General features: G+C 38.6%; 1 protein-coding gene across 1 annotated transcript in view; it reads right to left on the bottom strand.

Annotated features, from left to right (window-relative positions):
• The window catches only part of CTNNA1 (catenin alpha 1), a 173,423-nt gene that overhangs the window by 105,432 nt on the left and 40,754 nt on the right, over positions 1 to 27,237 (bottom strand). Inside the window, exons 4-7 of the mRNA XM_018050322.1 lie at positions 12,055 to 12,221; positions 11,425 to 11,544; positions 3,266 to 3,535; positions 631 to 834 (exon numbers count right to left, since the gene is read on the bottom strand). Of these exons, the coding sequence (XP_017905811.1) occupies positions 631 to 834; positions 3,266 to 3,535; positions 11,425 to 11,544; positions 12,055 to 12,221 (761 nt within the window). The remainder of the gene's footprint in view (positions 1 to 630; positions 835 to 3,265; positions 3,536 to 11,424; positions 11,545 to 12,054; positions 12,222 to 27,237) is intronic.

Genomic DNA, 27,237 nt, shown 5'->3' on the forward strand with positions numbered 1-27,237 from the left:
ACTTCACCTAACACAACAGTTCAGTTCAGTTGCTCAGTCATGTCCGACTTTGCTCTACTTGGCAAAAACCTAGTCTTATCACACTGTATACAGTTCATTCAAGAAACTTCATCTTTTATAAATATTTTCAATATTCCCTTTTGCTCAAAATTATATGGTCACCTAGATGTGGTAAAAGAATTTCAGGGGTGTTGAAGGTTACTATCCATGTAGACACACGCTGAAATATGTAGACAGAGATGAAGAAATACAATTTCTACAAGTTACTTTCAAATGTTTCATAGAAAAAAGGGGTGTATATATGCACACACACACACACATATATTTATACACACAAACATATTTATCTGTTACTTCGTGAATCTAGATAAAGGGTTTACTGTATTTCTATAAGCTTAAAATTTTTCACACTAAAAAGTTGAGGAGAAAGGGGACACACCGTAAGCTACCTATCCACTCCTTGAAAAATTTTACTCCACCCAAAAGTCAATAAGCTAAAAACACATTTGACAGTTACAGTTAAAATACCTCAGACCCAACAATTATTACAGAAAACTCTTGTTACTTCAAAGAAAGCTTTGAAAAACACCTCAGAACCAACACCTGTCAGAGAAAATTCCTCTTACTCACATTGCCCATGTACTCTGAGAGCAGGTCCTGCAAGGCCTGGCGGACAGCATTACACTCTGCCACGATTCTCTCACGCCGGTCATCACGTGTGCAGGATGAATCAGCCATCAGGGCAGCCCCACTAATGATGCTTTCCAAGCGCTCCTCCAGGGAAGGCCTAAAGCGCTCCTCACTGAAGCTCAAGGGGTCCACAATGATTTGTTTCTGCAAAGGAAGCGTTAGTGACTATTAGTGTCATCTCTATTTCCTTCAATATTCAAGAAGGTGAGGAAAATGCTGTTTAGAAACACCAATATATAACATAAAAAATTTTAATGCCTGAAACAAAGTTATACTTGGCAGATGGGGGCATCCCACACAAGTTGGCTGATGGTGGATTACTTCTTAAAGAAGGCACTGGAAGCAATACTATCAAGCTGAAGTGGTCTGAATACGGTATGATATCTCAAATGCAAACAGAAATATGTCAGCACAAAAATCATGTTCATGCTACTTAATCTGAATATCTAAAGGTCAACATATATCGTAATAGTAAGTTACCAAATGAGAATTACAAGAAAAATAAACATCAGCACTCTTTTTCTATGTACAGAGTGTAAAACAGTCACATGATAGTGACAGAACTGTTTCACCACACACACACACAAAAAAGCACTGACTTTTGTTGTCAAGGTTTCAGAAAAGTCATTTATCATCAGTTTCAACTGTCCTCACCTGATACATTTCAAAGTTTATAAATGATTCAGTCTCAAGTTTATTCTGCTAATTCCAAATTAAGAGACTTTATTACCTCAAAGACCTTCAGGTATTCTGTAAGAGATGACAGCAATCTGTCCCAAAAAAGCCACTCTTTAAGATACAACTGCCCCCCCAAAAATAAATTCTTCCTCTGTCTCCCCTTACTCCCCCAACTCCACTCAAATTGAGATCTACCACTGATGAATAAAGTCAGGTCACAAGTAAGCTATAGGTACAAGGTCTAACATCAACAGTCGCAGGACAGGATCTACTGGCCTTCCATAGACTCTCCACTTGATCCAATCCATCCTCACACCAATAAATGTCTGCACAAATATTCTGCCTTTATTTTTCTTTATAGGGACTATGTTCTTATGGATTTCAATTTAAATGCTAAGTTTTTTCCCCCCTTAAAAAAGCCTGCCCTTTTCCAATAAATACACATTTCTTCTTTCTTTTTCAAAAAATCATCCGTTTCAAAACTGAACATATGATTCCTTCAGTTTAATATTAACCTACATTACAGCTGACAGTTTTTCTTACCAGACTAAGTTACTGCAGTTATTTCTCTGGTCAAAACTGAACACACAATGCCTTCTTCACAATGACCAATAGGAAGGAGGAAGGAATGGTCACAGGATTTTAACAGTCACAGAACTTCAACAGACCTATAAGCATTTAGTCCAATCCCCTCCTTTTATGAATGAAGTTTCACTGTACCCTAAAGAGGTTAAGTGACCTCTAATAGAAACTACTCAACTTAGGGCAAAATGTAACCCTTATTGCCTTGAATGAGGCCAGTAGCTAATACTGTCAAATTTGAAGGGGAAAAACAACAGTGCCAGTTAATTGTAAGATATATCTTAAGAATTTGCTGTAAGTTCATTTAATGTTTAAGGCTCTGGAGTAAAAATTCAGTTCTAACATCATAGACTTTTGACTTAACACTGTCTTTACCCAAGCCAAAGTAAAGAGGTGAGACAAAGGAAAGAAAAATCAAGAAAAACTGTTAAAATGCACTCTATTATATTCATTCTGTACTTCAAAGCATTCCTACTTATGAAAGGATGCTTGTCACCTGAAAGGTAATTTTCTCTTATGATAATTTTTTTTTAAATTAACAGTTGATTCAAAAAAAAAAAAAAAAACTTAAAGATATCTTGAACTGCTGCCATCTACTGGAAGCCATGAGGCATTGTGGGTAGGAATTTAAAACCATAAAATGCATCCCCAAAAATTGCGACTAGAGTTGACACATAGGATAGTATGTGCACAGAATATATACACAGAACATATCTGGGGCATCATTTATAAAAAGTGATTATATGGCATTATGCTAACAAAGTATTTTAATTCTAAATTTGCTCCCACTTGATTCAATTTTGTCTTTATTACAATTTAGTTATTGAGAAGTGTGTCTAGGCAAATAAGATTAAGATGACAGCACTTTTGCTGTAGTCATTTATGATGTGTCTATAACTCTCACTAGACTGTGAGTATCTGGAGCACACAGCCTAAGTGCACTTTGCCTCTGTATCTTCCATAGGTTCACATCTCCCAGAAGGTTAAAATCTTGGTTGAAAAGAATTGAATTCATATCTAAAGAATGACCTATAAGGAAACACAAGTTGCATTACAAAAATTCAGAAGTTTAACTAAAACTAAAAAAGAAAAGAGAAGGGATGGTGAAAAGGGACAGGAGGGGAGGGGGAAGAAAAGATAAATGCTTTAGGCCAAGATCAAGTTGACTGATGGTTCATAAAATTTCTTTCAATTTACACCACGAATCTAAGTCTAAATTGAGCAATCATGAGAAACCTTAATCACATTTCCCCACAAATCTATTAACTTTGAGGGATCATCAAGAGCCTGAAGTCTCATCCCAAGTATAACTTACATCAAAGTTATTGAGGGCATATGCCAGTTCTCCTCCTCCTCCACCTGGGTGCTGAGAGGCATCATCTGATGCAGTGGCCTGGGCTGCATTAGAAATTCCTGTGACTGCCTGTTGCAGCTGCTTGTATATCAGGTCTCTGTTGGCCTTGTAGGCTGCAACGTCAGGGTGCTGTAGGCATGCCTGGGATGCAGTATAGAGGATTGGAACGTTTTTCTGCAGGATTCCTCTGGCTGCAGCCATCTGATCACGATGGCCCACATCTTTCAGTTCCTACGAAAGTAAAACAAGAATATGGGTTCTATTCATACAAATTTGACAGTGAATTCTAAAAAGTTAGAATTTCTGCTAATTAGATGTTATTTCCATTAACAGTTTGGCTTGAAAGTTCATCACAAAGGTCACAGTATGACTTATTAGCTGAGAGTTTAAACTTTCCCAAAACACAAAGACCTGATTTTCAATCTCCAGCTCTAGTTTTCACTATTATGATCCTATTTAAACTCTCCATACTCACTTTCTCCTTCTGTAAAATAGGAGCAGTATTTTGTTCTCTTACAAATTCCTTGAGGATTAAATGGAACAATGCATGTAAGGCATCTAGAAGAGCACTAATAAAAAACAAAACCATGAAAACGAGCATCTTGATTACAACCTTATTAAGATGGATATACCTATTTCAACTAAAATACAAAAAATAAAGAGACATTTAAATACAGCAAAATTTATTAAGAGGACTTCTTTTTTATTAAGTTATAAAAGTTCACTGAGAGAGTTTTGTGAAATTTGGGATGAGATACCACAGATATCTCAAAACCACAAACTACTCAAACCAGCCAGGTGAGGATATGGAAGGCTGTTCTCCCAAGTACAGAACATCTTGTTTCCCCTTTCACTCCCAAAGACCACCTTAGGACCCAGATTATTAGGGCATAAATCTGAAGTCCATGGACTCCATGACTTTAACCCAAAAGGTTTGTATTAATATTTCACTATAATACTCTATAGACATGCAGTCTTAGGTGAACTATTCTTTCTCAATTTCCTCTATCCCATAACTATAATCCACAGTTAAAATGATTTGAGGTTCCTAACATGGTTTCAACTACCAGCATTTGCTTGGTAAACTGGGTGAATATGCTAAGTGATACCAACAATAAATTAGATGGGAAGGGAGTACTTCTGGTATTCCTGTATTACTGCAATTACTCAGAGAAAACTAAGTCTTCAGTAAATGTGGATTGGCCACCACAGAAAAAAAATGTAAGTGATAACCATAACTGACCACCAACTGTTTCAGCTATTTTATATGTGATCCTAGAATTTCAATATTAATGTCATCAACTGAGACCTAGAGTATAATTTAAATGTTTTTAAAGTAAGTACAACACGTGTAAACAGTAAGAGAAAACCGACTTAGAAAGGGCAAAGTCAATTACTCAATTTAAAGTCTGACTTAACTGTTTATGGGTCATCTTTCTAAATGAGTTCCTAATTAAGCATTAGAGACACCAAACTGGCTTTTTTCTGAAACTTCATCTCACTATGTTTTAGGTTTGCATCTTTATTGAAACTTTGTACAATATGACAGCTTACTTTTCCTGCTAGAATTCTTATCTCATTTGGAATATGAATTTGCAAGTAATAGCTCATAGCACTTCAAATGCCCTGTAGCATAATACATTAGGCTAAATATTCAGAAACAGGACCCTGTGGATTTTGATTATCAGTGATCATTTCAAGACTCAAGCTATGACAGGGGGTTGAGGCTCACCATTATGCTTAAACAGCTGGTGCACATGTTCTGTGTGGCATTTCCTAAGTGTCTTCCTTCACCACAACCTCAGGGACTTTTACGCTTTCTAAGAAGGCATTTGCCTTTATAATATCCTCTATTTTATAGAAACACTTTGCAATCAACTTTGTGGATACTTCTTAAGTATCCACAGCCTAAATCACCATAGTCTTTTACAAAGGTTAGCAAAGACACTTGTGGTCACCCAAAGTTATTATATAATAGGTGCCACAATTCCTGTTCAACACGTAAGTTTCCTAGAGCTACTTCCCCGCCTGGTATGATAAACTCCTACCTTCCCAAAGACTACATGAGGTTCAATACTCAAAAAGGACACCATGGACTTAGAGGGTGATCATTTTAAGACTCAAGCTACGACAAAGGGCTAGGCTTACACGTGCTGTGTGGCATTTTCTGAATATCTTGCCCTCACCACAACGTATCTTTGACAGACTTCTTTTTACAAGCAAGGAGGATGCATTTTAATCTATGATAAAAATGACAGCTACCATCATTTGTCCTAACTGCTAAAGTGTTCTAGCTTCTCTCTTTTTAGAAGTGCTTCTGCCATAGCATAAAGAACTAGATTTTAAGTAAAGATAGGAAAACAGACACTATCACAAGGCAGCACTAGTTACTGTAATAAGAAAAATGATCAATCATAAGAATACTTTTCAAAATATACAGTGCTAGGACTTCCCTGGTGGTCCAGTGGCTGAGACTCCATGCTCCCAATTCAGGTCTGATCCCTGGTCAGGAAACTAGATCCCACATCCTGCAACTAAAATCCAATGCAGCCAAAAATAAGATACAGGGGGCTGGTAAGTAATCCAGATTAATTGGGGGGGGGGGGGCAAACTATTAAGCAATTTAATAGATTACATACAAAATTAGAGTTCCTTGGTCTACTTTAGGCTTAATTCCCCAGTGTGACCAAACAAACTCAGAAACAAACAAAACAAAGTGGAAATGACTCCTTCCAACCTAATTTGAACTAACCATCACACAAGTAACCAAGAAGCAGAAGCTAAGTTCTAAGCAATCCAGAACACTTTCTAACCAAGATCCGAAAATTCAAATGACAATTTCCTCTCATGTCCCTCTTAACAATATAAAATTGCAGCCATAGTTACTTTTGATCAGATGTCTTCTCTTAGATTCAAATGACAACACTTAAAAAATTGTCCATGGTCAAACCCATCCAGTCCACATGATTTACACATAAAACAGACAGTGGCAATATTATCCGTTACCAATTTGTTCACACCTTCAGAAAAATAATCACGAAAATCAGAGTTGACAGACTAGGTAAGAAGCACTATGTTTTTAACAAACCTGTCTTAACAAGCTCGTGTACCTGGGTGGGTGGAACGTAAACATCAAAGTAGTCCATCTTTAGCATTTTAGGGAGGCAGAGCTGACAATGTAAGGCAGAAGTAGTCCTCCTCAGAAAAACCAGCGTCGGTGCTATGGCAGATCCTTACCCCTACCATCTATTTCACCCTGACAGTCAAAGAAGAGTCTGCAGCCAGTCTAATAGAAATTCAAAACTTCTACTCAGCAAATGATGTTCTAGCCCAAGAAAGTAACAGATTACGGACACACACAGAATCCCATTCCAGATGGATCTGCAGTACAGCAAAATGAGGTTTTTCTCTCATTTGTTAAACATGTATTTATTGAACACTATTGTATCTAGGCAGTGTTCTAGGCACTAGGAATTACAGTAGCAGATTAAACAATATGCCTGTGTTCTGGAGCCATACAGCCTAGGTTCAAAAGTGAATCTACCACTTCTAGATGAATGTCCATGCCAAATTAATTAACCTCGCTACACTACAGTTCCTCCATCTATAAAATTAACATCTGATCAATTATAGGATCTACTTTACACTACTTTTGTGAGGATTAAACAAATTTGTCCTTACAAAGTGCTTATAACAGTGTTTAGTGCATAGTAAACACCTTTTGAAAGTTATTCACTATTACTTTCAACACCATACTCACCCCTACACCATGTTCCAAAAAACCCTTAATGACAAACTGGTAAATTCCAGAGTTCCTGTACACCTTATAAGGTTCAGCATTTCCTCACTGGGTGGCTGTTGCTTAAATGGTACAGGGGAGCTAAAGCAGCCAAGTATGCACATCATATCCAAATACTGCTCGTGAGGAAATCCCTTTTCTGGACTAGGGTTACCTCTAAAGATAAAAGGCTTGATGAGGAAGTGAACTATTATATAACACACCTGGGGAGAGAAAGAAAGGTCAAAGGTGAAAACAGACTAGGATACTAAGCACACAGCAGTAGAGGAATTCTGCCAGAAAACACAAAGTGTGGAAAACTGTGACCAGTAACTAAAGGAGGCCAGTGGAAAGTACCTAAAACAGAGAGTGAAGATTCCACCAGGCTGGCACATTAGGATAAAATGAATTGCTATTTAATTCCCAAGAAAAGCATTCAGTTCAGTTCAGTCACTCAGTCGTGTCCGACTCTTTGCAACCCCATGAGTCGCAGCACACCAGGCCTCCCTGTCCATCACCAACTACCGGAGTTCACTCAAACTCATGTCCATCGAGTCAGTGATGCCATCCAGCCATCTCATCTTCTGTTGTCGCCTTCTCCTCCTGCCCTCAATCTTTCCCAGCATCAGAGTCTTTTCCAATGAGTCAATTCTTCGCATGAGGTGGCCAACGTATTGGAGTTTCAGCTTCGGCATCAGTCCTTTCAATGAACACCCAGGACTGATCTCCTTTATAATGGACTGGTTGGATCTCCTTGCAGTCCAAGGGATTCTCAAGAGTCTTCTCCAACACCATAGTTCAAAAGCATCAATTCTTCGGCGCTCAGCTTTCTTCACAGTCCAACTCTCATATCCATACATGACCACTGGAAAAACCATACCCTTGACTAGATGGACCTTTGCTGGCAAAGTAGTATCTCGGCTTTTCAATATGCTATCTAGGTTGGTCATAACTTTCCTTCCAAGGAGTAAGCATCTTTTAATTTAATGGCTGCTATCACTGTCTGCAGTGATTTTGGAGCACAAAAAAATAAAGTCAGCCACTGTTTCCCCATCTATTTCCCATGAAGTGATGGAACCAGATGCCATGATCTTCCTTTTCTGAATGTTGAGCTTTAAGCCAACTTTTTCACTCTCCACTTTCACTTTCATCAAGAGGCTTTTTAGTTCTTCTTCACTTTCTGCCAAAAGAGTGGTATCATCTGCATATCTGAGGCGATTGATATTTCTCCAGGCAATCTTGATTCCAGCTTGTGCTTCTTCCAGCCCAGCGTTTCTCATGATCTACTCCCATCTTTTTCAGAATTTTCCACAATTTATTGTGATCCACACAGTCAAAGGCTTTGGCGTAGTCAAGAAAGCAGAAATAGATGTTTTACTGGAACTCTCTTGCTTCTTCCATGATCCAGCGGATGTTGGCAATTTGATCGCTGGTTCCTCTGCCTTTTCTAAAACCAGCTTGAACATCTGGAAGTTCATGGCTCACATACTGCTGAAGCCTGGCTTAGAGAATTTTAAGCATTACTTTACTAGCGTGTGAGATGAGTGCAATTGTGCCATAGTTTGAGCATTCTTTGGCATTGCCTTTTTTTGGGATTGGAATAAAAACTGACCTTTTCCATTAGTTTCAAGAAATACACACCAAGCCCCAGGCCCTATAATAGGTTGTATTATGATCGGGGGCACACAGGCACCCAGAGCCAACCTATTCAACATATTCTACTGTAGGAGGATAAAGGTTAAAGAATCAGGCCCAAGGAAAACTGTAAGTGACCAGGAAATACTACAAACCCAAGACAAACTTTAGAATCTATCACTCAAGATACCAGCAGAAAACATATGGTAAGACCAAACTAGGTAATTCAAAGATGTTGAGAGACTATGTTACAAAATTATGGAGATAAAGTACAGAAAAACCACAGGCTATTAGGGCACTTGGGCCCAAAGAGACGAAATGAGACAGCAGTTACCAGAAACCTGGGAATGAGGCAGAGGGAGAACACAACCCAAAAGAGGCTACGACATTTAGCCACCAAGGACAACCAGGAGGTAGGGATAAACCCCAGTTCACTGCCCTCTGATCTCCTAATGGTGCTCCCACTAGCCAACCCAACCAGAAGCCAGAGGGGAAAGAAGCCACTGGATGCAGTCCTGTAGACAGGTTAGGCTCTTGGGGCAGAGAGTAGGGTAATCAAGGGCAGAAAACAGATATGGAGGGGCTTATAGAAGATCTTCCGGCACATTAACGAGTAACTTCAAGATTCCTATGACATCTTATTTGGGAAGCGTTTTTTTTTTAATACATCAGGGACTTATAATTAAGGAACTCTTCATGGACTCAAAGCACACAGAATTAAAACTCAGGTAACATTTTTCTCCAGTACGTTTCTCCAGTAGCATACAAAATTCTGGACTATTACTGTGTTTATCTCAAGAACATCATTAATTTACTTATTCCACCATTTTGAAAGATATGCAATAGTGTCAGTCTAAATATTCTCACTTTCCTCAAATAATAGTAAGTCTTCATAAATCAAGATCAGACTAGGTTTTAAGAGAGTAGGACTATTCATCAAACTATTTTTAAAATATAACATTTATTTCACATATTCAAAAGAGAACTTATATCAAGAACATCCAGTAAAATCAACTGTGAACATAATTTTGGCAGCTTGCCATATTTATAGAATAACCATACTATCATACAACAAGTTCTTCTTAGGATTAAACAGGTCCAGCAAAAAGAAAAAAATAACTGTGATTTATGTGATAGAGACATAAGCTAATTCAAGGACAAATGATAAAAGAGCACTGAGCCTACATTAACTAAATTACTCAGGCAATACAACAAATCTAGCTATATTATCATGTATAATACTAAGTACTGGAAATGTAAAATCAGGATCCCGTATGTGCAGATTCAGTCTGATCACATCTTATAGCTTGAAATACGAGCAGTAACTACTATTCACCAACTGCCCACTGCTGAGGGCCTACTAAGAATCTGGTGCTATATTAAATACTTCACATACATTATTTAATTCAATCTTCTCAATTTTTATTCTAATGTTAATGTAATCAAATCAAAGTCTAAGTCTCCAAAGCTGAAGCTGTAATATACTGAACATTTACATTACGGACCCCATTTTCCTCATGCCTGTCAGAGCGCTCTTGTTGAATGTTCCTGTTCTCAGGAAGGTCTACCCTGTCACAGCAGAAAGGAGACTTTCATTACCCCGAGTCAGATATAGTTAATTGCTTTCCTCTTTCCAATGATCAGTAAGGAATGGGCACATTATACAATCCATTATTTAGGGCAAATCTGTTAAAGGCTTCTAGATCATTTGCTTATTCAAAGAGACATATGGAAGAAACAACCTTTTCTTTCCTCACTGGACATACCGACTGTGTGTAAATGCCATGCCTACAGCCTCTTCAGTGACGCACACTGAAGATGGCACTGCTGGAAAATGTAAAGACATGGAAACCTTGATGATACTTGTAAAACCTTTAAATTAAACAACCCTGAAGTCACTTAACCTATTCTGGGGCTTATAATCAGTGAGAAAATAAACCCCCCAATGTTCATGCAATTTAGGAGGCTAGGTTTTCTGTAAACTGCGGTGCAAAATTATCCTAACCAATATAGGTATCAGCTAACAATAATAAGAATTCATCTTTTCAGGACTTTTAAGAAATAAGAATAGCTCAAGCTTAATCAGGGCTGTGCAAGTTATTAGTCAGAAGGTGACACATGTATCCCCTCTAGAGAACATGCATCTAACACACAGCATCCAATAGAAAGGGCACAGGAAGACTTCAAGCATCCCAAGAGCAAAACACCAAAGGGTGAGCAAAAGCTGGAAAAATAAGAACACTGATCCACATGTCACACAACATAAATTCCTAATACTATGAAATCTAGTAATAACAAATGATAAGAAATACTTAAAAGTTACAAAATATGGAGGGCAAGGTACTTTCTGATATAGAATTCCAATATATTTTTGACTGGATTTTTAGAAGTCTGAATTAAATTTCACCATCAACTCAAGTTCATCCTTGAACACAGAGAAGAAAGGCGTATCACTTCTCCGAATGCTATTGCAAACTGCTAAGGTACCTGAAGTAAAATTTTCACAAGAATCAAAACAGGAGCATAATATGGATACAACCTAATTCTAACTTTAGTTACTGAAGGACACATCATAAACTAAACGTCTTAACGGAACTATATTAGAAGAGGGAGATATTGGCACCTTTTGAAGACTTAGGTTAAATGGATTTTTCCCACTAGGTAATAATATAAACAACTTAAATATATCCCCAAATCATGACCGTACCTGTTGTCTTTTGGCTGCCATAATGTTCAGTTTATCCACTTCAGGTTTCAGGGCTTTATACTGTATTCCCAAGTCCTGTTCAGTGCCAGCATTCCTCAGTTTCAAGATACCATCTTCTACCTATAAAACAAAACCCCACAAAAGAAAAATTCTCAACAATCCAAGTCTGTACATAAAGAAGATCTAGAACTTTTTATTCCTTTCAACAGCTACTCAGATAATAATCCAAACTTCCCCTTAAATTTACATTTGGGCAGGTACCACATGGGAGTTTTACGGGAGGTAGGAAAAGACTGTATTATTTTGGCTTTCATGTAAAAGGATATAATTTACCATATCTTGATTTCTCAACTCTGGAACTCTACTGGTACAAAGAAATGCTTAATCACTACCACAAAAAGGGAAGAAGTCAAAAACAATACCTTTTCTGCAAAGACAACATAGGCCCACAGCACAGCCAGTATGATGTCCACGTGGAATAGAGGAGCAAGTGGAAATTAAAAACATTCCTGGTCCACTTAGGTAAACCAAGTTCATAACCAAACCAAATCCTAAGGAATGCTGAACTAAGTATGGCCAGCAGCAGCCTCACTGTGACAGAACAAATCACAGACATCAGCCTGTACTTACAAGTTTCAGCTGAACAAGTAATTTGTAGACATCTGCCATGTCAGCCAAAATAAGCAGCCGGGTAACAGCAGAGAGCAAAGCCCGAGCTGCCCGAACCATATTGCCACGCTTCACAGAAGAGCAGGGATCATCTGCAAACTCTCCTGCAGCACTCTTCATCAAATCACCTGTTTTACAGAATGGAAAATAAACTCAGCAGGAATGAACCAAATAACTGGTCTACATTTAAAAAAACGATAATTCAAACTTTGTATATTCATACACAGAATTTAAGGATTTTCATTTCTGCTATTTTCCTCTTGCATTTGTCTTCTAGCTGTCACTAAGACAAGCAACTGCATGTATTCCTGGTAAAAGCACAGTATCTGCAAAGTGATTTAGCACTACATATCAAAAGCCTGAAAAATACTTCTTTCCAATAAGAAAAAAAATACTTCTTTCCATTGATCTAGTAATACTCCTTTCCAAAAAGGACCACTGTATGTATCCTATAGGGAAAAAAATTCAAGATTTGAATGGGAAGAAAAAAATGGATCTAACACAATCTACCCGCACATCCAAAGAATGATACAGAAACATAGCAACCATTATGAAGGAACACCACACCTCATTAGGCATTTCAACTGTCTAATGCATAGAGCTCAAACAGAAACTCACTGGTATGTGAAAAGACAAGACCTAGTCACGGACTCATTCATCTTCCTCATAGCAAAACACTTCCAACAGTTCAAATGCCCAAGCAAGTATCTAGTTAAGTAAATTATGGTAAAGCCTACAATTGACTAGTATGCAAATATTAACATATATATGAAAAATGTTAAAGTTTATGAAATCGTCAACAGAAAAAAGATGAAATGATAAATGTATATAATCTGTGCTTTAAAAAAAAGGAAAAAGACTGGAGTAAAAACAAATAATTATATAAGATACAATCTAATTCTACATTATTCTGTATTTATAAAAACATTTTCTGTAACAGATATCATATTCATAACTTTAAAAATTAACCTAAAAATATATACATTTTACTAGTTATGAGGAATATCTAGCTTATACAATCCCACCTTCAACAATGCTAAGAAGTTCTAACATTTCCTAGAAACTTGTAAAGTAACTTATACTTTTTTGTTACGTGTTTCTAATAATAATCAGTTAAGCTGCTTATCGTTTTCTCTTTTCTTATAGTTGGAAGTAGCAGAAGAGCCAGGGCCTGTTCCTCTCTATGGTGACTATCTTTGGATTCCTGGAAAAGCAATTACTCCCTCCATCAACTGAACGTGTCCACTTCAGATTAAAGCCTAAAGGCTATTCACTCTCTTATCTCTTCCACAAATGTAAAAAAGCACACTCTCATGAAGCCACGCTAATTCTGAGGAGACCTACAAAACTTCTCTTAACTATCAAAATTTTAGTTGTAGAATACGCGCTTTAGTGGGGGAGTTAAATTCACCCTCAGTTCAGTCGCTCAGTCATGTCTGACTCTCTGCAACCTCATCGACTGCCATGCGCCAGGCTTCCCTGTCTGTCACTAACTCCCAGAGGTTGCACAAACTCATGTCCATCAAGTCAGTGATGCCATCCAACCATCTGATCCTCTTTCGTCCCCTTCTTCTGCCTTCAATCTTTCCCAGCACTAGAGTCTTTTCCAATGAGTCAGTTCTTCAAATCAGGTGGCCAAAGTATTGGAGCTTCAAGCTACAGCAACAGTCCTTCTGATGTATGTTCAGGGCTGATTTCCTTTAGAATTGACTGGTTTGATCTCCTTGCTGTCCTAGAGACTCACAAGGGTCTTCTCCAACACCATAGTTAAAAAGCATCAATTATTAGGCACTCAGCTTTCTTTACGGTCCAACTCTCACATCCATACATGACTACCGGAAAAACCGTAGCTTTGATTAAATGGACCTTTGCCTTTAAAGTATATGTCTCTGCTTTTTAATAAGCTGTCTAGGTTGGTCATAGCTTTTCTTCCAAGGAGCAAGCGTCTTTTAATTTCATGGCTCCAGTCACCATCTGTGGTGACTTTGGAGCCCAAGAAAATAAGTCTCTGTTTCCATTGTTTCCCACCTATTTGCCATGAAGTGATGGGACCGAATATCATGATCTTCATTTTTGAATGCTGAGTTTTAAGCCAGCTTTTTCACTCTCCTCTTTCACCTTCATCAAGAGGCTCTTTAGTTCCTCTTCACTTTCTGCCGTAAGGGTGGTGTCATCTGAGGTTTTTGGTATTTCTCCTGGTAATCTGAATTCCAGCTTGTGCTTCATCCAGCCCAGCATTGCACATGATGTACTCTGCATATAAGTTAAATAAACAGGGTAACAAGATACAGCCTTGATGTACTCCTTTCCCAATCTGGAACCAGTCCGTTGTTCCATGTTTGGGTCTAACTGTTGCTTCTTGACGTGCATACAGATTTCTCAGGAGGCAGGTGGTCTGGTACTCCCATCTCCCATCCGAGTACTAACCAGGCCCGACCCTGCTTAGCTTCCGAGATCAGACAAGATCGGGCACATTCAGGGTGGTATGCCCATAGAGTGGTATTCCCATCTCTTAAAGAATTTTCCACAGTTTGTTGTGATCCACACAGTCAGAGGCTTTGACGTAGTCAATAAAGCAGAGTAGATGTTTCTCTGGAACTCTCTTGTTTTTCAGTGATCCAACAGATGTTGGCAATTTGATCTCTGGTTCCTCTGCATTTTCTAAATCCAGCTTGATCATCTGGAAGTTCTTGGTTCATGTACTGCTGAAGCCGGGCTTGGAGAATTTTGAGCACTGCTTTGCTAGCATGGTGAGATGAGGGAAATTGTGCGGTAGTTTGAGCATTCTTTGGCATTGCCTGTCTTTGGGAGTGGAATGAAAACTGAACTTTTCCAGTCCTGTTGCCACTACTGAGTTTTCCGAATTTGCTGGCATATTAGTGCAGCACTTTCACAGCATCATCTTTCAGGATGTGAAATAGGTCTACTGGAATTCCATCACCTCCGCTAGCTTTGTTCGCAGTGATGCTTCCTAAGGCCCACCTGACTTCCCACTCCAGGATGTCTGGCTCTGGGTGAGTGATCACACCACTGTGGTTATCCATCTCATTAAGATCTTTTTTTGTACATTTCTTCTGTGTATTCTTGCCACCTCTTCTTAATCTATTCTGCTTCTGTTAGGTCCATACCATTACTGTCCTTTATTGGGCCCATTTTTGCATGAAATGTATCTAATTTTCTTGAAGAGATCTCTAGTCTTTCCCATCATATTGTTTTCCTCTATTTCTCTGCATTGATCACTGAGGAAGGCTTTCTTATCTCTCCTTGCTATTCTTTGGAACTCTGCATTCAAATGGGTGTATCTTCTCTTTTCCTCTTTGCTTTTAGCTTGTCTTTTCTCAGCTATTTGTGAGGCCTCCTCAGACAACCAATTTGCATTTTTGCATTTCTTCTTAGAGATGGTCTTGATCCCTGCCTCCTGTACAATGTCACGAATCTCCATCCATAGTTCTTCAGGCACTCTGTCTATCAGATCTAATCCCTGAAATCTATTTCTCACTTCTGCTGTATAATCATAAGGGATTTTATTTAGGTCATACCTGAACAGTCTAGTGGTTTTCCCTACTTTCTTCAATTTAAGTCTGAATTTTGCAATAAAGAGCTTATGATCTGAGCCTCGTCAGCCTCCAGTCTTGTTTTTGCTGACTCTATAATGCTTCTCCATCTGTGGCTGCAAAGAATATAATCAATTTGATTTCGGTTTTGACCATCTGGTGATAACCATGTGTAGAGTCTTCTCTTGTGTTTTTGGAAGAGGGTGTTTGCTATGACCAGTGCCTTTTCTTGGCAAAATGCTGTTAACCTTTGCCCTGCTTCATTTTTTACTCCAAGACTAAACCTGTCTGTTACTCCAGGTATCTCTTGACTTCCCACTTTTGCATTCCAGTCCTCTATGATGAAAAGGACATCATTTTTTGGTGTTAGTTCTAGAAGGTCTTGTAGGTCTTCACAGAACCTTTCAACTTCAGCTTCTTCAACATTTACGGTTGAGGCACAGACTTGGATTACTGTGACACTGAATGGTTTGCCTTGGAAACAGAGATCACTCTGTCGTTTTTGAGATTTGGAACCCAAGCACTGCATTTCAGACTCATGTTTTCTATGAGGGTACTCCATTTCTTCTAAGGGATTTTTGACCACAGTCATCTGAATTAAATTCGCCCATTCCCATCCATTTTAGTTCACTAATTCCTAAAATGTCGATGTTCACCCTTTCCAGCTCCTGTCTGATCACCTCCAATTTACCTTGATTCATGGACCTAACATTCCAGGTTCCTATGTAATACTGTTCTTTACAGCATCAGACTTGACTTCCATCACCAGTCACATCCACAACTGGATACTGTTTTCACTTTGGCTCCATCTCTTCATTCTTTCTGGAGTTATTTCTCCACTCTTCTCCAGTAGCTTATGGGGCACCTACCGACCTGGGAAGTTCATCTTTCAGATTCCTATCTTTGTCTTGTCATACTGTTCATGGGGTTCTCAAGGCAAGAATACTGAAGTGGTTTGCCATTCCCTTCTTCAGTGGACCTCGTTTTGTCAGAACTCTCTGCTCTGATCCATCTGTCTTGGGTACCCCTACGTGGCACGGCTCATAGTTTCATTGAGTTAGACAAGGTTGTGGTCCATGTGATCAGTTTGGTTAGTTTTGTGTGATTGTGGTTTTCATTCTGTCTGCCCTCTGATGGATATGGAGAATAGGTTTATGGAAGCTTCCTGATGAGAGAGACTGGCTATAGGGGAAACTGACTCTTGTTCTAATGCTTGGTAACTCTTTAATCCAGTTTTCTGTTGATGAGTGGGGCTATGTTCCCTCCCTGTTGTTTGGCCTGAGGCCAAACTATGGTAGGGGTAATGAAGGTAATGGCGGCCTCCTTCAAAGCATGCACTGTTGTATTCATTGCCCCTGACCCTGCAGCAGGACACTGTAGACCCAGGCCTCCACCGGAGACTCCTGGACACTCACAGCAAGTCTGGCTCAGTCTTATAACAACATGGTAAGTAAGCAAGTCTTACTAACAAGATGATGGAATAGAAGGACATGGACTCATCTTCTCCTGGGAGAACTCCCAAATTGCAGCTCACTGCTGAAAAACCATCGACCGGAGAATGTTGGATCCCACCAAAAAAAAAAAAAAAACCCACGTGCAAGGGCAAAGGAGAACCCCCAACAAGACGGCAAGAGGGGCGAAATCATGTTTAGAATCAAACCCCATACCCACCAGAGATGCTCAGAGAACTCAAACAAAACTTTGTGCACACCAGAACCCAGAGACCCCACAGAGACTAACTAAGCCAGACCTGCCTTTGAGGGTTTTAGTGTCTCCTGTGGAGGCACGGATCAGCAGTGGCCTACTGCAGGGACAGGGCTCTGGCTGCAGCAGACCTGGATCACACACCGTGTGGCATAAGCCCTCTTGGAGGAGGCTACCATTAGCCCCACCATTGAGCTGCTGAGCATATGACTCACAAACTGCAGAACAATTATACCAAAGAAATTCTCTCATACTGGTAAGAAAGTTCTAGAACCCACAACAGATTTCCCAACCTAGAGATCGGCAAAGGGGCTGAGAACTACCAGGGAATTTGACTTTGGAGGCCAGCAGATTTGATTACAGAACTTCCACAGGACTGGGAAAACAGACTCTTGGAGGGCAGAAACAAATTCACCCTCAGATTCATATATTAATTAGGCTAAGAAAGACAAGCTCTGTGTATATGTCTATGTGTATTGTGAGAAATAATTCACAATGAAGAATTTGATAGTTAAAAGTTTTCCTGGGTCTAAGATACAGACACATGACAATTACGTGGATGTTTAACAAAAATGTTACTTTACGGTACTTAAAATGAGTGCTCAATCATTCATTTCTTTATTTATTCAACAAATATTTGAGCACTTCAAAAATTATATTAGGTGCCAGTGATACAGTGCTCAAGAAACAGCCCATGTCCTCCTTGAGCTCTATGGAGGGGGAAGACAGACAAGCAAACAATTAAAAGCTGATTAACAAGGCATCTGTACTCAAAGGGCCCACAAATCAGGGAATATTACAATGCAACCAGAATTAAAATAGCCCTGTGGACAAGGTGCTATGGGAATACATTAGGAAAAGCTATTTACTCACATACGAAGTTGTCTCTTAAGTCTTGCAAAAAAGATATTTGCCTTAATATTAAGCAATAGTTTCATCTATTTATTGAGAGCTTATTACACACTAAAACAAATCCAATGCCAGGGATATATGAAGCTGAGCAAGACTTACTTTCAAATAGTTTATAAATCAGAAAAGAAATGATCATACAGAAATTATGTGTCATTTTTAACATACAAGCTTTAAGAAAGGCATAAAATAGCATAGGGCCAAAAAAGGAAGCACTAATGACCAGGTTGGGATATAAGTGAAATGCCAGCAACAGTTTTATGGAAGACACAGTACTCTGAAATAGAATCTACCGTCAAAGGACAGGAAGAATTTGGGGCAGCAGAGTTAAGGGAGTTAGTACCTCAAGCAAAAGGAACAGCAACATACCAATATCTAACATTTATTCAATGTCCACTCCATGACACTACGCATATTTTATTTAATCCTATCCACCACCGAAAAGTAAGTGGTATTAGCCCTTCTATACAGAAGAGACAACTCAAGTTTAGACAAGTTAACTAACTTAACCAAGTCACCTAATAGTAAATGACAGAGTCAGGCTTTGTAATGCTTAATGCTTATGGTCTTAGGACCACGAAACAGGTTGTATATACAATAAAAAGGTGTATTTGAGGGCTGAGTAGTCTAACTTGGAAATGAGGGATGTGTATAAAAGCAAGCATCAGATGATGGAGGGTGGAAAGCCATAGACAGAGTACAAAGAAGAATCCCTGAGCCAAAGAAGGAAATCCAAGTCAACCTAACATATAATAAACCTGACCAGAGATACAGATCACAAAGCCACAATAAGAGCCCAGGAAAGGGGACTTCCCTGGTGGTCCAGATGGCTGAGACCCCAAGCTCCTAATGCAGGGGGCCTGGGTTTGATTCCTGGTCAGGGAACTGGATCCCACATACTACAACTAAGGATCCTGTTTGCTATAATTGAGACCTGGAGCAGCCAAATAAAAATAAATAAATTGGGGCAGGCAGGGAAAGAGCCCAGGAAAGAGCAATAGTAAACTGTAAAGGCTGGGGTAAAATGATATGATAACCCTTGATTATTAAGAGTGAGGGAGGGAATTCCCTGGCGATCCAATGGTGACAACTCTACATTTTCACTGCTGAAGATCTGGTTCAATCCCTGACAAGGAACTAAAATTCCACAAGCTCATTGGCATGGCACTCCCACCAAAAAAAAAGGAGTGAAGGAAAAGAAAGCATGGAAGATCACTTAAAGAATTCAAGGTACACCTGTCCTGAGATGGAGAAGAGAGCCAGAGCATACTAAATGTGTGCACGTGAACCGGGGAAGATTTTTTTTTAAAAAACTGGAGTCCTTAAGACTGTGGATGTAGGAGTAAGGGAAGGAAGACTCTATGACAAGAGAAACAAGGAGACCCAAGATGATAAACTGTCAAAATCAAGAAGCATTTGCATACGAAAGTGGTCAACGAAGTCAAATATATACATGTAGATCATCAGAAGAGAATTGAGAATCCAGAAATATAATAAATTAATTTTCAACAAGGCTGCCAAGACAATTCAATAAAGAGGAAAAAATATTTTTAACAAATAGTGCTGGGACAACTGAATATTCACATACAACAAAATGAAGCCTGACCCCCAAACTCATATCATATACTTTCAAAATAGATCAAAACCAAATTTAAGAGCTACATTTATAAAACACTTAGAAGAAAACATTGATATGTTTTCAAGACCTCCAATTAGGCAATAGTTTCTTAGATATAACACATTTAAGTACAAACAACGAAGAAAAAAAACTGAACATCATCAAAATGTAAATGTTTGTGCTTTTAAGGACAGGCTCAAAAAAGTAAAAAGACCCACAGAATGGGAGAAAATCTGGGGTACTGATAAGGATCAAAGCACCAATAAGACATAAAGAAGTCTTGGGTTTCCCACAGGTTCAATCCCTGATCCAGGAAGAGCCCACATGCCACAGAGCAACTAAGCCCATGTGCCACAACTATTGAGCTTGTGCTCTAGAGCCCAGGAGCCACAGCTCCTAAAGCCCACAGGCCTTAGAGCCTATGCTCTTTAACAAAAGGCCAAAGCAATGCGAAGCCCTCGCACTGCAACTAGGGAGTAGCCCCAGTTCACCACAACTACAGAAAAGACCACACAGCAACAAAGACCCAGCACAGCAAAAAATCATTTAAAAAAAGGAAAATGCCTATCACAAAAGGTGCTCTTAAAATCAACAATAAAAATACGAAAAATCCTATTTAAAATAAGCAAAGGGGGACTTCCCTGGTGGTCCAGTAGTTAAGATTCCGAGTTTCCAATGCAAGAGGTATGGATTCAATCACTGGTGGAGGAACTAAGATCCTACATGCCGTGTGGTGTGGCCAAAAATAAATTAACTAATTAAAAAAGGCAGAGGAATTATACCACATCTCTACAAAGAAGATATGTAAATGGCTAATAAGCACATGAAAAGATGCTCAATCTCATTTGCTCTAAGGGCAAAGCATGTCAAAATCACGAAATATCACTTCATATCTACTAGGATTGTTGTTGTTGCTGTTTAGTTGATAAGTTCTGTCCATCTTTAAAAAAGACAACAACAAATGTTCATGAGGATACAGGGAAACTTGAACTCTCATAGCCCATTGGTGGGAATATAAAATAGTACAGCCACTTCGGAAAACAGACTAGCAGTTCCTCAAAAGGTTAGATATAGAGTTACCATAGTTGTTCAGTCTCTAAGTCATGTCCAAGTCTTTGCCAGCCCATGGACTGCAGCACGCCAGCCTTCCCTGTCCTTTGCTATCTCTCAAATTCATGTCCGCTGAGTCAGTGATGCGATCTATGTATTACCATGTGATCCATCAATTCTACTCCTAGATATATACCCAAGAGAACTGAAAACATATGCCTACACAAAAACAAATGTATGAATGTTTACAGAAGCACTATTCTTAACAGTTGACATATGGAAACAATCCAAACACTCATCAACTAATAGATAAAGAAAATGTGGTGCATCTCCATAATCAAATATTTAGCCATAAAAAGGAATAAAATACTGATACATGCTACAACACAGACGACCCCTCAAAGCCTTATGCAAAGTGAAAGAGGCCTGTCACAAAAAGCCATATATTGTAGTACTCCCCTTATATGAAATGTTCACAATAGGTAAATCCATAGAGACAGAAACTGTCACTGGTTGCCAGGGGCTGGGGCAGAAAGGAAGACTGAGGATTACTAGCTGCTAATAGGTTTGAAGTTTCTTTCTAGGGTAATGAAAGTGTTCTGGAATCACATAGTGGCGATGGCCTGTATAACCTTGTAAATACACTTAAAAACCACTGAATTTGTATCCTTTACAAGAGGGAATTTTGTGGTATGTGAATTATGACTCAATAAACAAAGACAAAGAAGAGTATCAAATGCAGTGACCTGAAAGTGTACACACTGTGGAGTTAGAGGTTAGCTTAAGGTCTGACTCTGCCGCTTAGCAGCTGTGTGACTGAACTCCACAGTTTGTTTCCTCCTTTGAAATATGTAGAGAATTCCTTGCTGTGAGGGTCAACCAATAACACATATAAAAGGCCTATTTTATTACCTTGCACTGGGAGATAATACACGGTTGGTAGGAATTATTACCATTAGGCAAAACACAATGAGAAGACAGAGAAAAGATCTTCATTGCACTTCCTGAGTATTCAAATCTGTTCAACAATGTTCCTCAAGGGCATTCTCGCCTTCTTTCAACAAGTGTTTACTGAGTGCCTGCTATAAGCCAGGCACTAAACACTTGGTATAGAAATTAACCAGACAAAAATTCCTGGCTCTAGGGAGCCTACAATTTAATGAGAGGGAATGATAACAAACATAATAAATAAATCAATTATGGAGGGGCAGCAACAGAAAGGACAGAGAGTGGGGTGTAAGATTCAATTTAAAATGGGGATCCAGGAAGGTCTCAATGAAAAGGTACACTTGGGGAGTCTTGAAAAACACAGCACAGGAGGGATGTGGCTGTCTCAAGGCAACGTTCCAGGCAGAGGAAACATCAAGTAAAGACCCTAGGGTAGATGAATTCTAAAATGATCTTGGAAGGCCAAGAAAGCCAGTGGAGGTAATGAGGAAGAGGGACTGGGGGAGGTACAAAAGCCAGATCTAACGGGTAACAGAACCAGTTAGAAATAAAACTGCTCTTTGAAGAATCAGATCTGCTCCTAGGAAGAAAAATCAACGGCCTATTAACAAAAAAATTTATTTTGTGCAGGATTAGCAGTAGAATGGAAGACAGTATGACCACAGATTTGCAAGTCAGAGAGAAACTGTAGCTTCACCAGATCAGTTTCCACAGTTGTGTAACAAATAATACAGGCGACCCTCACTTTGCACAGTAGTGCTGGTCTATAAAAATGATCACACAAACTGAAACAATGCAATATGATCTTAATCACCAATGGGAAAAATCACAACTGTCTTGTGATCCTCAAATTTTTCTCTCAAACAGTTAAAAGCTTACTATTCCTTATACACACACACACACACACACACACACATATACATACAGGGAAGTTAAACTAAAATAGTACAACTAATATTTATTTAATATGTAGCTTAAAACATTATGAACACTGAGAACTAAAATGTTACCTTGTATGAAAACTACTCAAAAGTAGTTTTTAAAAAATGATCACCTTTTTCAACATGATAGAGAGTGAATATTTTTTTCTCACTTCACAAACTATCCTATTTCTTTCTAGTCTGGATCAGTTTCAAACATTTTATCCTTTGCACTTTCACAGTCATGAACTATCTCCAAGAGTCCTTTTAATGTGAAGGTTTTGATGACATCACTTCCTCTTGGACATCATTATCCTTTTCATCCTAACTACTTATCTCACTTAAGAGTGAGCCTTCACAAAGTTATTCTGAGTATCTAAACTCTCTTAAACAGCAACACTGTCAACATTTCCTCAGGCTGCAAATTCCTTCTGTAACTTGGATTTATTACTTTTCCTTTCTTTGCTGCACTTTCATCTTTGCAAATTCCCTCTTTCAAGGCTCTCATAAAATGGCTCACGTGGACTTATCACCAAGATACAAGGAGACAATGCAACTACACATTGCATGAACTGAATACCTGCAGTGATCAATCACTAACAGATCATGAAAGAAGAAACATGATTCGTCAGTGATCTTGATGCACACCTTTTATTTATGTAATGATTTGTACACTTCACAGTTAGCAGCAAAGTCTATACTTTATGCAATCACTCAGCTAATACACTAATATCTGAACCATGTTATTGGAGGACTGGTAATACTAAACTGTGGTAACAAACCTGTGCATACTGGATATATGCAAAGTGAGAACTGCCTCTGTCAACTTCCCAGGCTTATGAAACCCAGTGTTTAGCAGAGGGGTTAGAACAGTGCCTGCACTCGCATACTATCCTTTTTATCACTATTGGAATTAGTTACAGACAGATTGAGCAGGGAAAGGATACAAAAAGACACTAAAGACACATATTAAAGAATGAAGATTCTAGATCAGGGAACACACATAATCAGGACCACAGGAGGAAGTGAGAGCCATGGAGTTCTTGTACCCTTGGATGAGAAGTGAAAGCAGAGGCTCCCTGGCAGTATGAAGTTCAGCACTGCTAGAGAATCTGTTTTCTCAGAGGCAGTAAATGAAGCTCTCCTAAAAAACTGAAGATGGAAATGGAAATGAGGGTCTGAGGAGAGTGGAAGAAACTCTGAAGCAGCTGCTACAGAAAATGAAAAAGGGAATTAACCTGAGGTAAATGAAAGAACTGTGGGAAGAACTAAAGGCCCAGAGTAAGCCAAACAGGATGAACTGAAAGTAGATTCTTAAAGCTACAGACCGTCTAAATGAATCAAAACTATTATTAGCTTACATTCAAATGGACAAGTGTAAAGTCTTAAAATTTAACTTTAATTACTTAATCTCACTGTAATAATCCCCCAATCTATTCCCAGCTCTAATCTCTTTTTGCACTGTAACCCCCTCTTTCCAAATTCTCATTCCAACCCAAGTTCCTCTTAAACAATTTCATGCCCTAGCAGGATATCATTCCAAAATAGTATCAAGTCAAGTAACGCGTTAAGTGGAACTGAAAGGAAGAAGCAAAGTAAATACATTCATATCCACCCTCATCTCTCTTAGCTCACAACCATAATGGCAAATCTTTAACTTCATAGCTAAATATACGTTATTAGGAATGAAAATATACATGGGAAACATACTGTATGATAGATTAAAACATACAAATTTTTTCTACTCATAAAACTAGGAACAAATATGAAAATATGCCTTTAGCTTTACAACAGTGGACTCAAATTCCTGCTAAATGGTCATCTCTATAAAAGGAACATGACACTTTGAGACTGAACTGATGGTTAATAAGTTAAAAACAATAAAATGTAACTGTCAATTAGCTTACAATGCAGACATGTAAAAGTTACCAAATGCACTCTCTATACACAAAAAAGGCAAACTAGGAAAACTGAGACAGACTGCTCACATAGTCACCAGTAAAGGTTGAGAATATCGATGGGTCTTCTAGCCGTGACTCAATTGTCTATAGAGCCTACTACTTGGCATCTCGTATTAGCCAAGATATAATGGACATGGAACTTAAGAGAACGCACTACTACTGTTCCATCAACCATAAAAACAGATCTGTCAATAAGTCCATCCCCTGGCATTTTCCCCTAATTAAACTGGGGATAAAAGTTAAGCTCCTCTGGAGTTCAAAACAAGAACAAAGGGCAACTGTAAATAAAGTAAACTAAAAACCACAGTTCAACATTAGAACAGGACAAGATAAAGGCCTTCTGAAGCAAATAAATACCTTGAGTAAATTCCTTCCAAAGCAATCTTAACTTATAAAAAATTATGGGGAAAGGACAGGCTAGAAAAGTGTGGGTGTATGAGAAACAGACACATACACATACAAACAGACAGGAAAAGAAAAAAACAGAGAGCCGGCTTATTTTCTCTAACTTAAGCCTAGGAAACATGAGATATTATGAGGGATTATATTGCTCCTTTAAAACAAAGGATGTAGCTATGTTAGTGAATATACACTTCTCCCAGAACACTGTCTGGTATAGAGCAAACAAGGTATTTGAACTGGGTCTGAATCCCAACTTGGCTATTTGGTGTGATCTCAGGTTGTTTTCCTGGTGGCTTAGAGGATAAAACATCTGCCCACAATGCAGGAGACCCGGGTTTGATCCCTGGGTAGGGAAGATCCCCTGGAGAAGGCAATGGCACCCCACTCCAGTACTCTTGCCTGGAAAATCCCATGGAGGGAGGAGCCTGGTAGGCTACAGTCCATGGGGTCGCAAAGAGTCGGACACAACTGAGCGACTTCACTTCACTAAACATCCAAGGAGACTCGAAAGATAAAGTTATACTTCTCCGAAAAGCAATATTAAGATTTGGGTATACTCTGGGAGTTAGTGCTGGACAGGGAGGCCTGGCATGCTGCAGTCCATGGGGTCGCAAAGAGTCGGACACGACCGAGAAACTGAACTGAACTAAACTGAAGGATACTTCTAATATGTTCCTTGGCCAGAACTTTTACTACCTTTAGGTCCAGAAAAAAAAGAACTCTGCCAGCCCAGCAAAGGAACATGGTTTATCTTCTGTAAATTACATAATCCACCCACTTCAGGTATCTTTATTAATGAAAAAAATGAATTTTTAAAAATTTCTATCTTAAATGGCAGATATACAAGAATCTGTATGTACAATAAGAACAGAAATCACAATGTGTTTACATCGTTAGGGTGGGATGGGGGAGGTGTTTCAACATACATGAAAATACTAACACAGGTGGTTTATCATCAGGTTGTGTAGCACGATGGGTGATCATTTTCTACTCTGTGTGGGTTTTCTTTTTGAACTTTCTAAAATGAATGCATTTTTAAAGAAAAAAGTCTTCAAATGATTTTAAAATGTAAAATATCCTTAATTCATGTTTGTGACACATAAAACTCAAGTTTTCCTAAAAAAGAGTAACTTAAAACACTCCAAAAAAGCCTATATGCAAAATTTCTTTTTTTAGAAGTACAAAAAAATCCCATGGCTACTAGTGTCAGTGCAAAAAAGAAAAATTAGCATACATTATGAAATAAAAGCTTTGTAAAATCAGCTATCTTGAGAAGCTTATCCAAAATATGGAAAGGCAAGGAGTAAAATGAAGGGGCCCATTTGCAGCCCCAATCTCAGTGTCATTATTTTTGCTGAGTTGCTGCAGGACAAGTTCAATTATTACACAGACCTTAATAGACATTTCTTACACAGAACATTTTATAAAAGCATATTTTATCAACTGCCAGATCCAAAAAAAAAAAAAAAGATATTTTAAAATATCCACCCAAATATGCTTTTGAAGCCCAACAAATACAGTTCAGTGTTAAAACAACAGAGGTGTCCAGGAGAAGAGTTTAAAGCCATTTATCATCTTAAAGATGTTCCAATTATTTATTCATTTCATGATCAATTTCATGACCATATGTGGAATTCTGATTCCCCCTCTCCCACTAATTTCCTGGATGACTTGCTCAAGTCACTTTGATCTCTTTATTTCAAAATGATTTTAACTGGCTAAAATTTTTCATCCTCTCAGATATTTCATACTATCCTTGTTAACAATGGCAGGTTCAGTCTTTAAAACTGTGCTATTTATCACACTCCTTTTAGATTTCTGAAAAGTGTCTAAAACTCTGGTCCAAACAATATTTAAAGAGGAGTCTTCAGTTTTCCAGTTCAAAATAACCTCCTTAAATCATATTACTCCATAGAGGGTATTATTCAGCCATTAAAATTTATGCTATAGTAGAATACTTAAAGATACTGAAAGTTGTTCAGGACCCATTAAGCGAAAAAAGTAAAACTGAGCAAAACATAATTCTACCCATGTCAGTACATTCATCAAAGACTCGGGTGTAGCTATGGCTGATTCTT

This window comes from Capra hircus, chromosome 7 (assembly GCF_001704415.2).
Source record: "Capra hircus breed San Clemente chromosome 7, ASM170441v1, whole genome shotgun sequence".
Lineage (NCBI taxonomy): Eukaryota > Metazoa > Chordata > Mammalia > Artiodactyla > Bovidae > Capra > Capra hircus.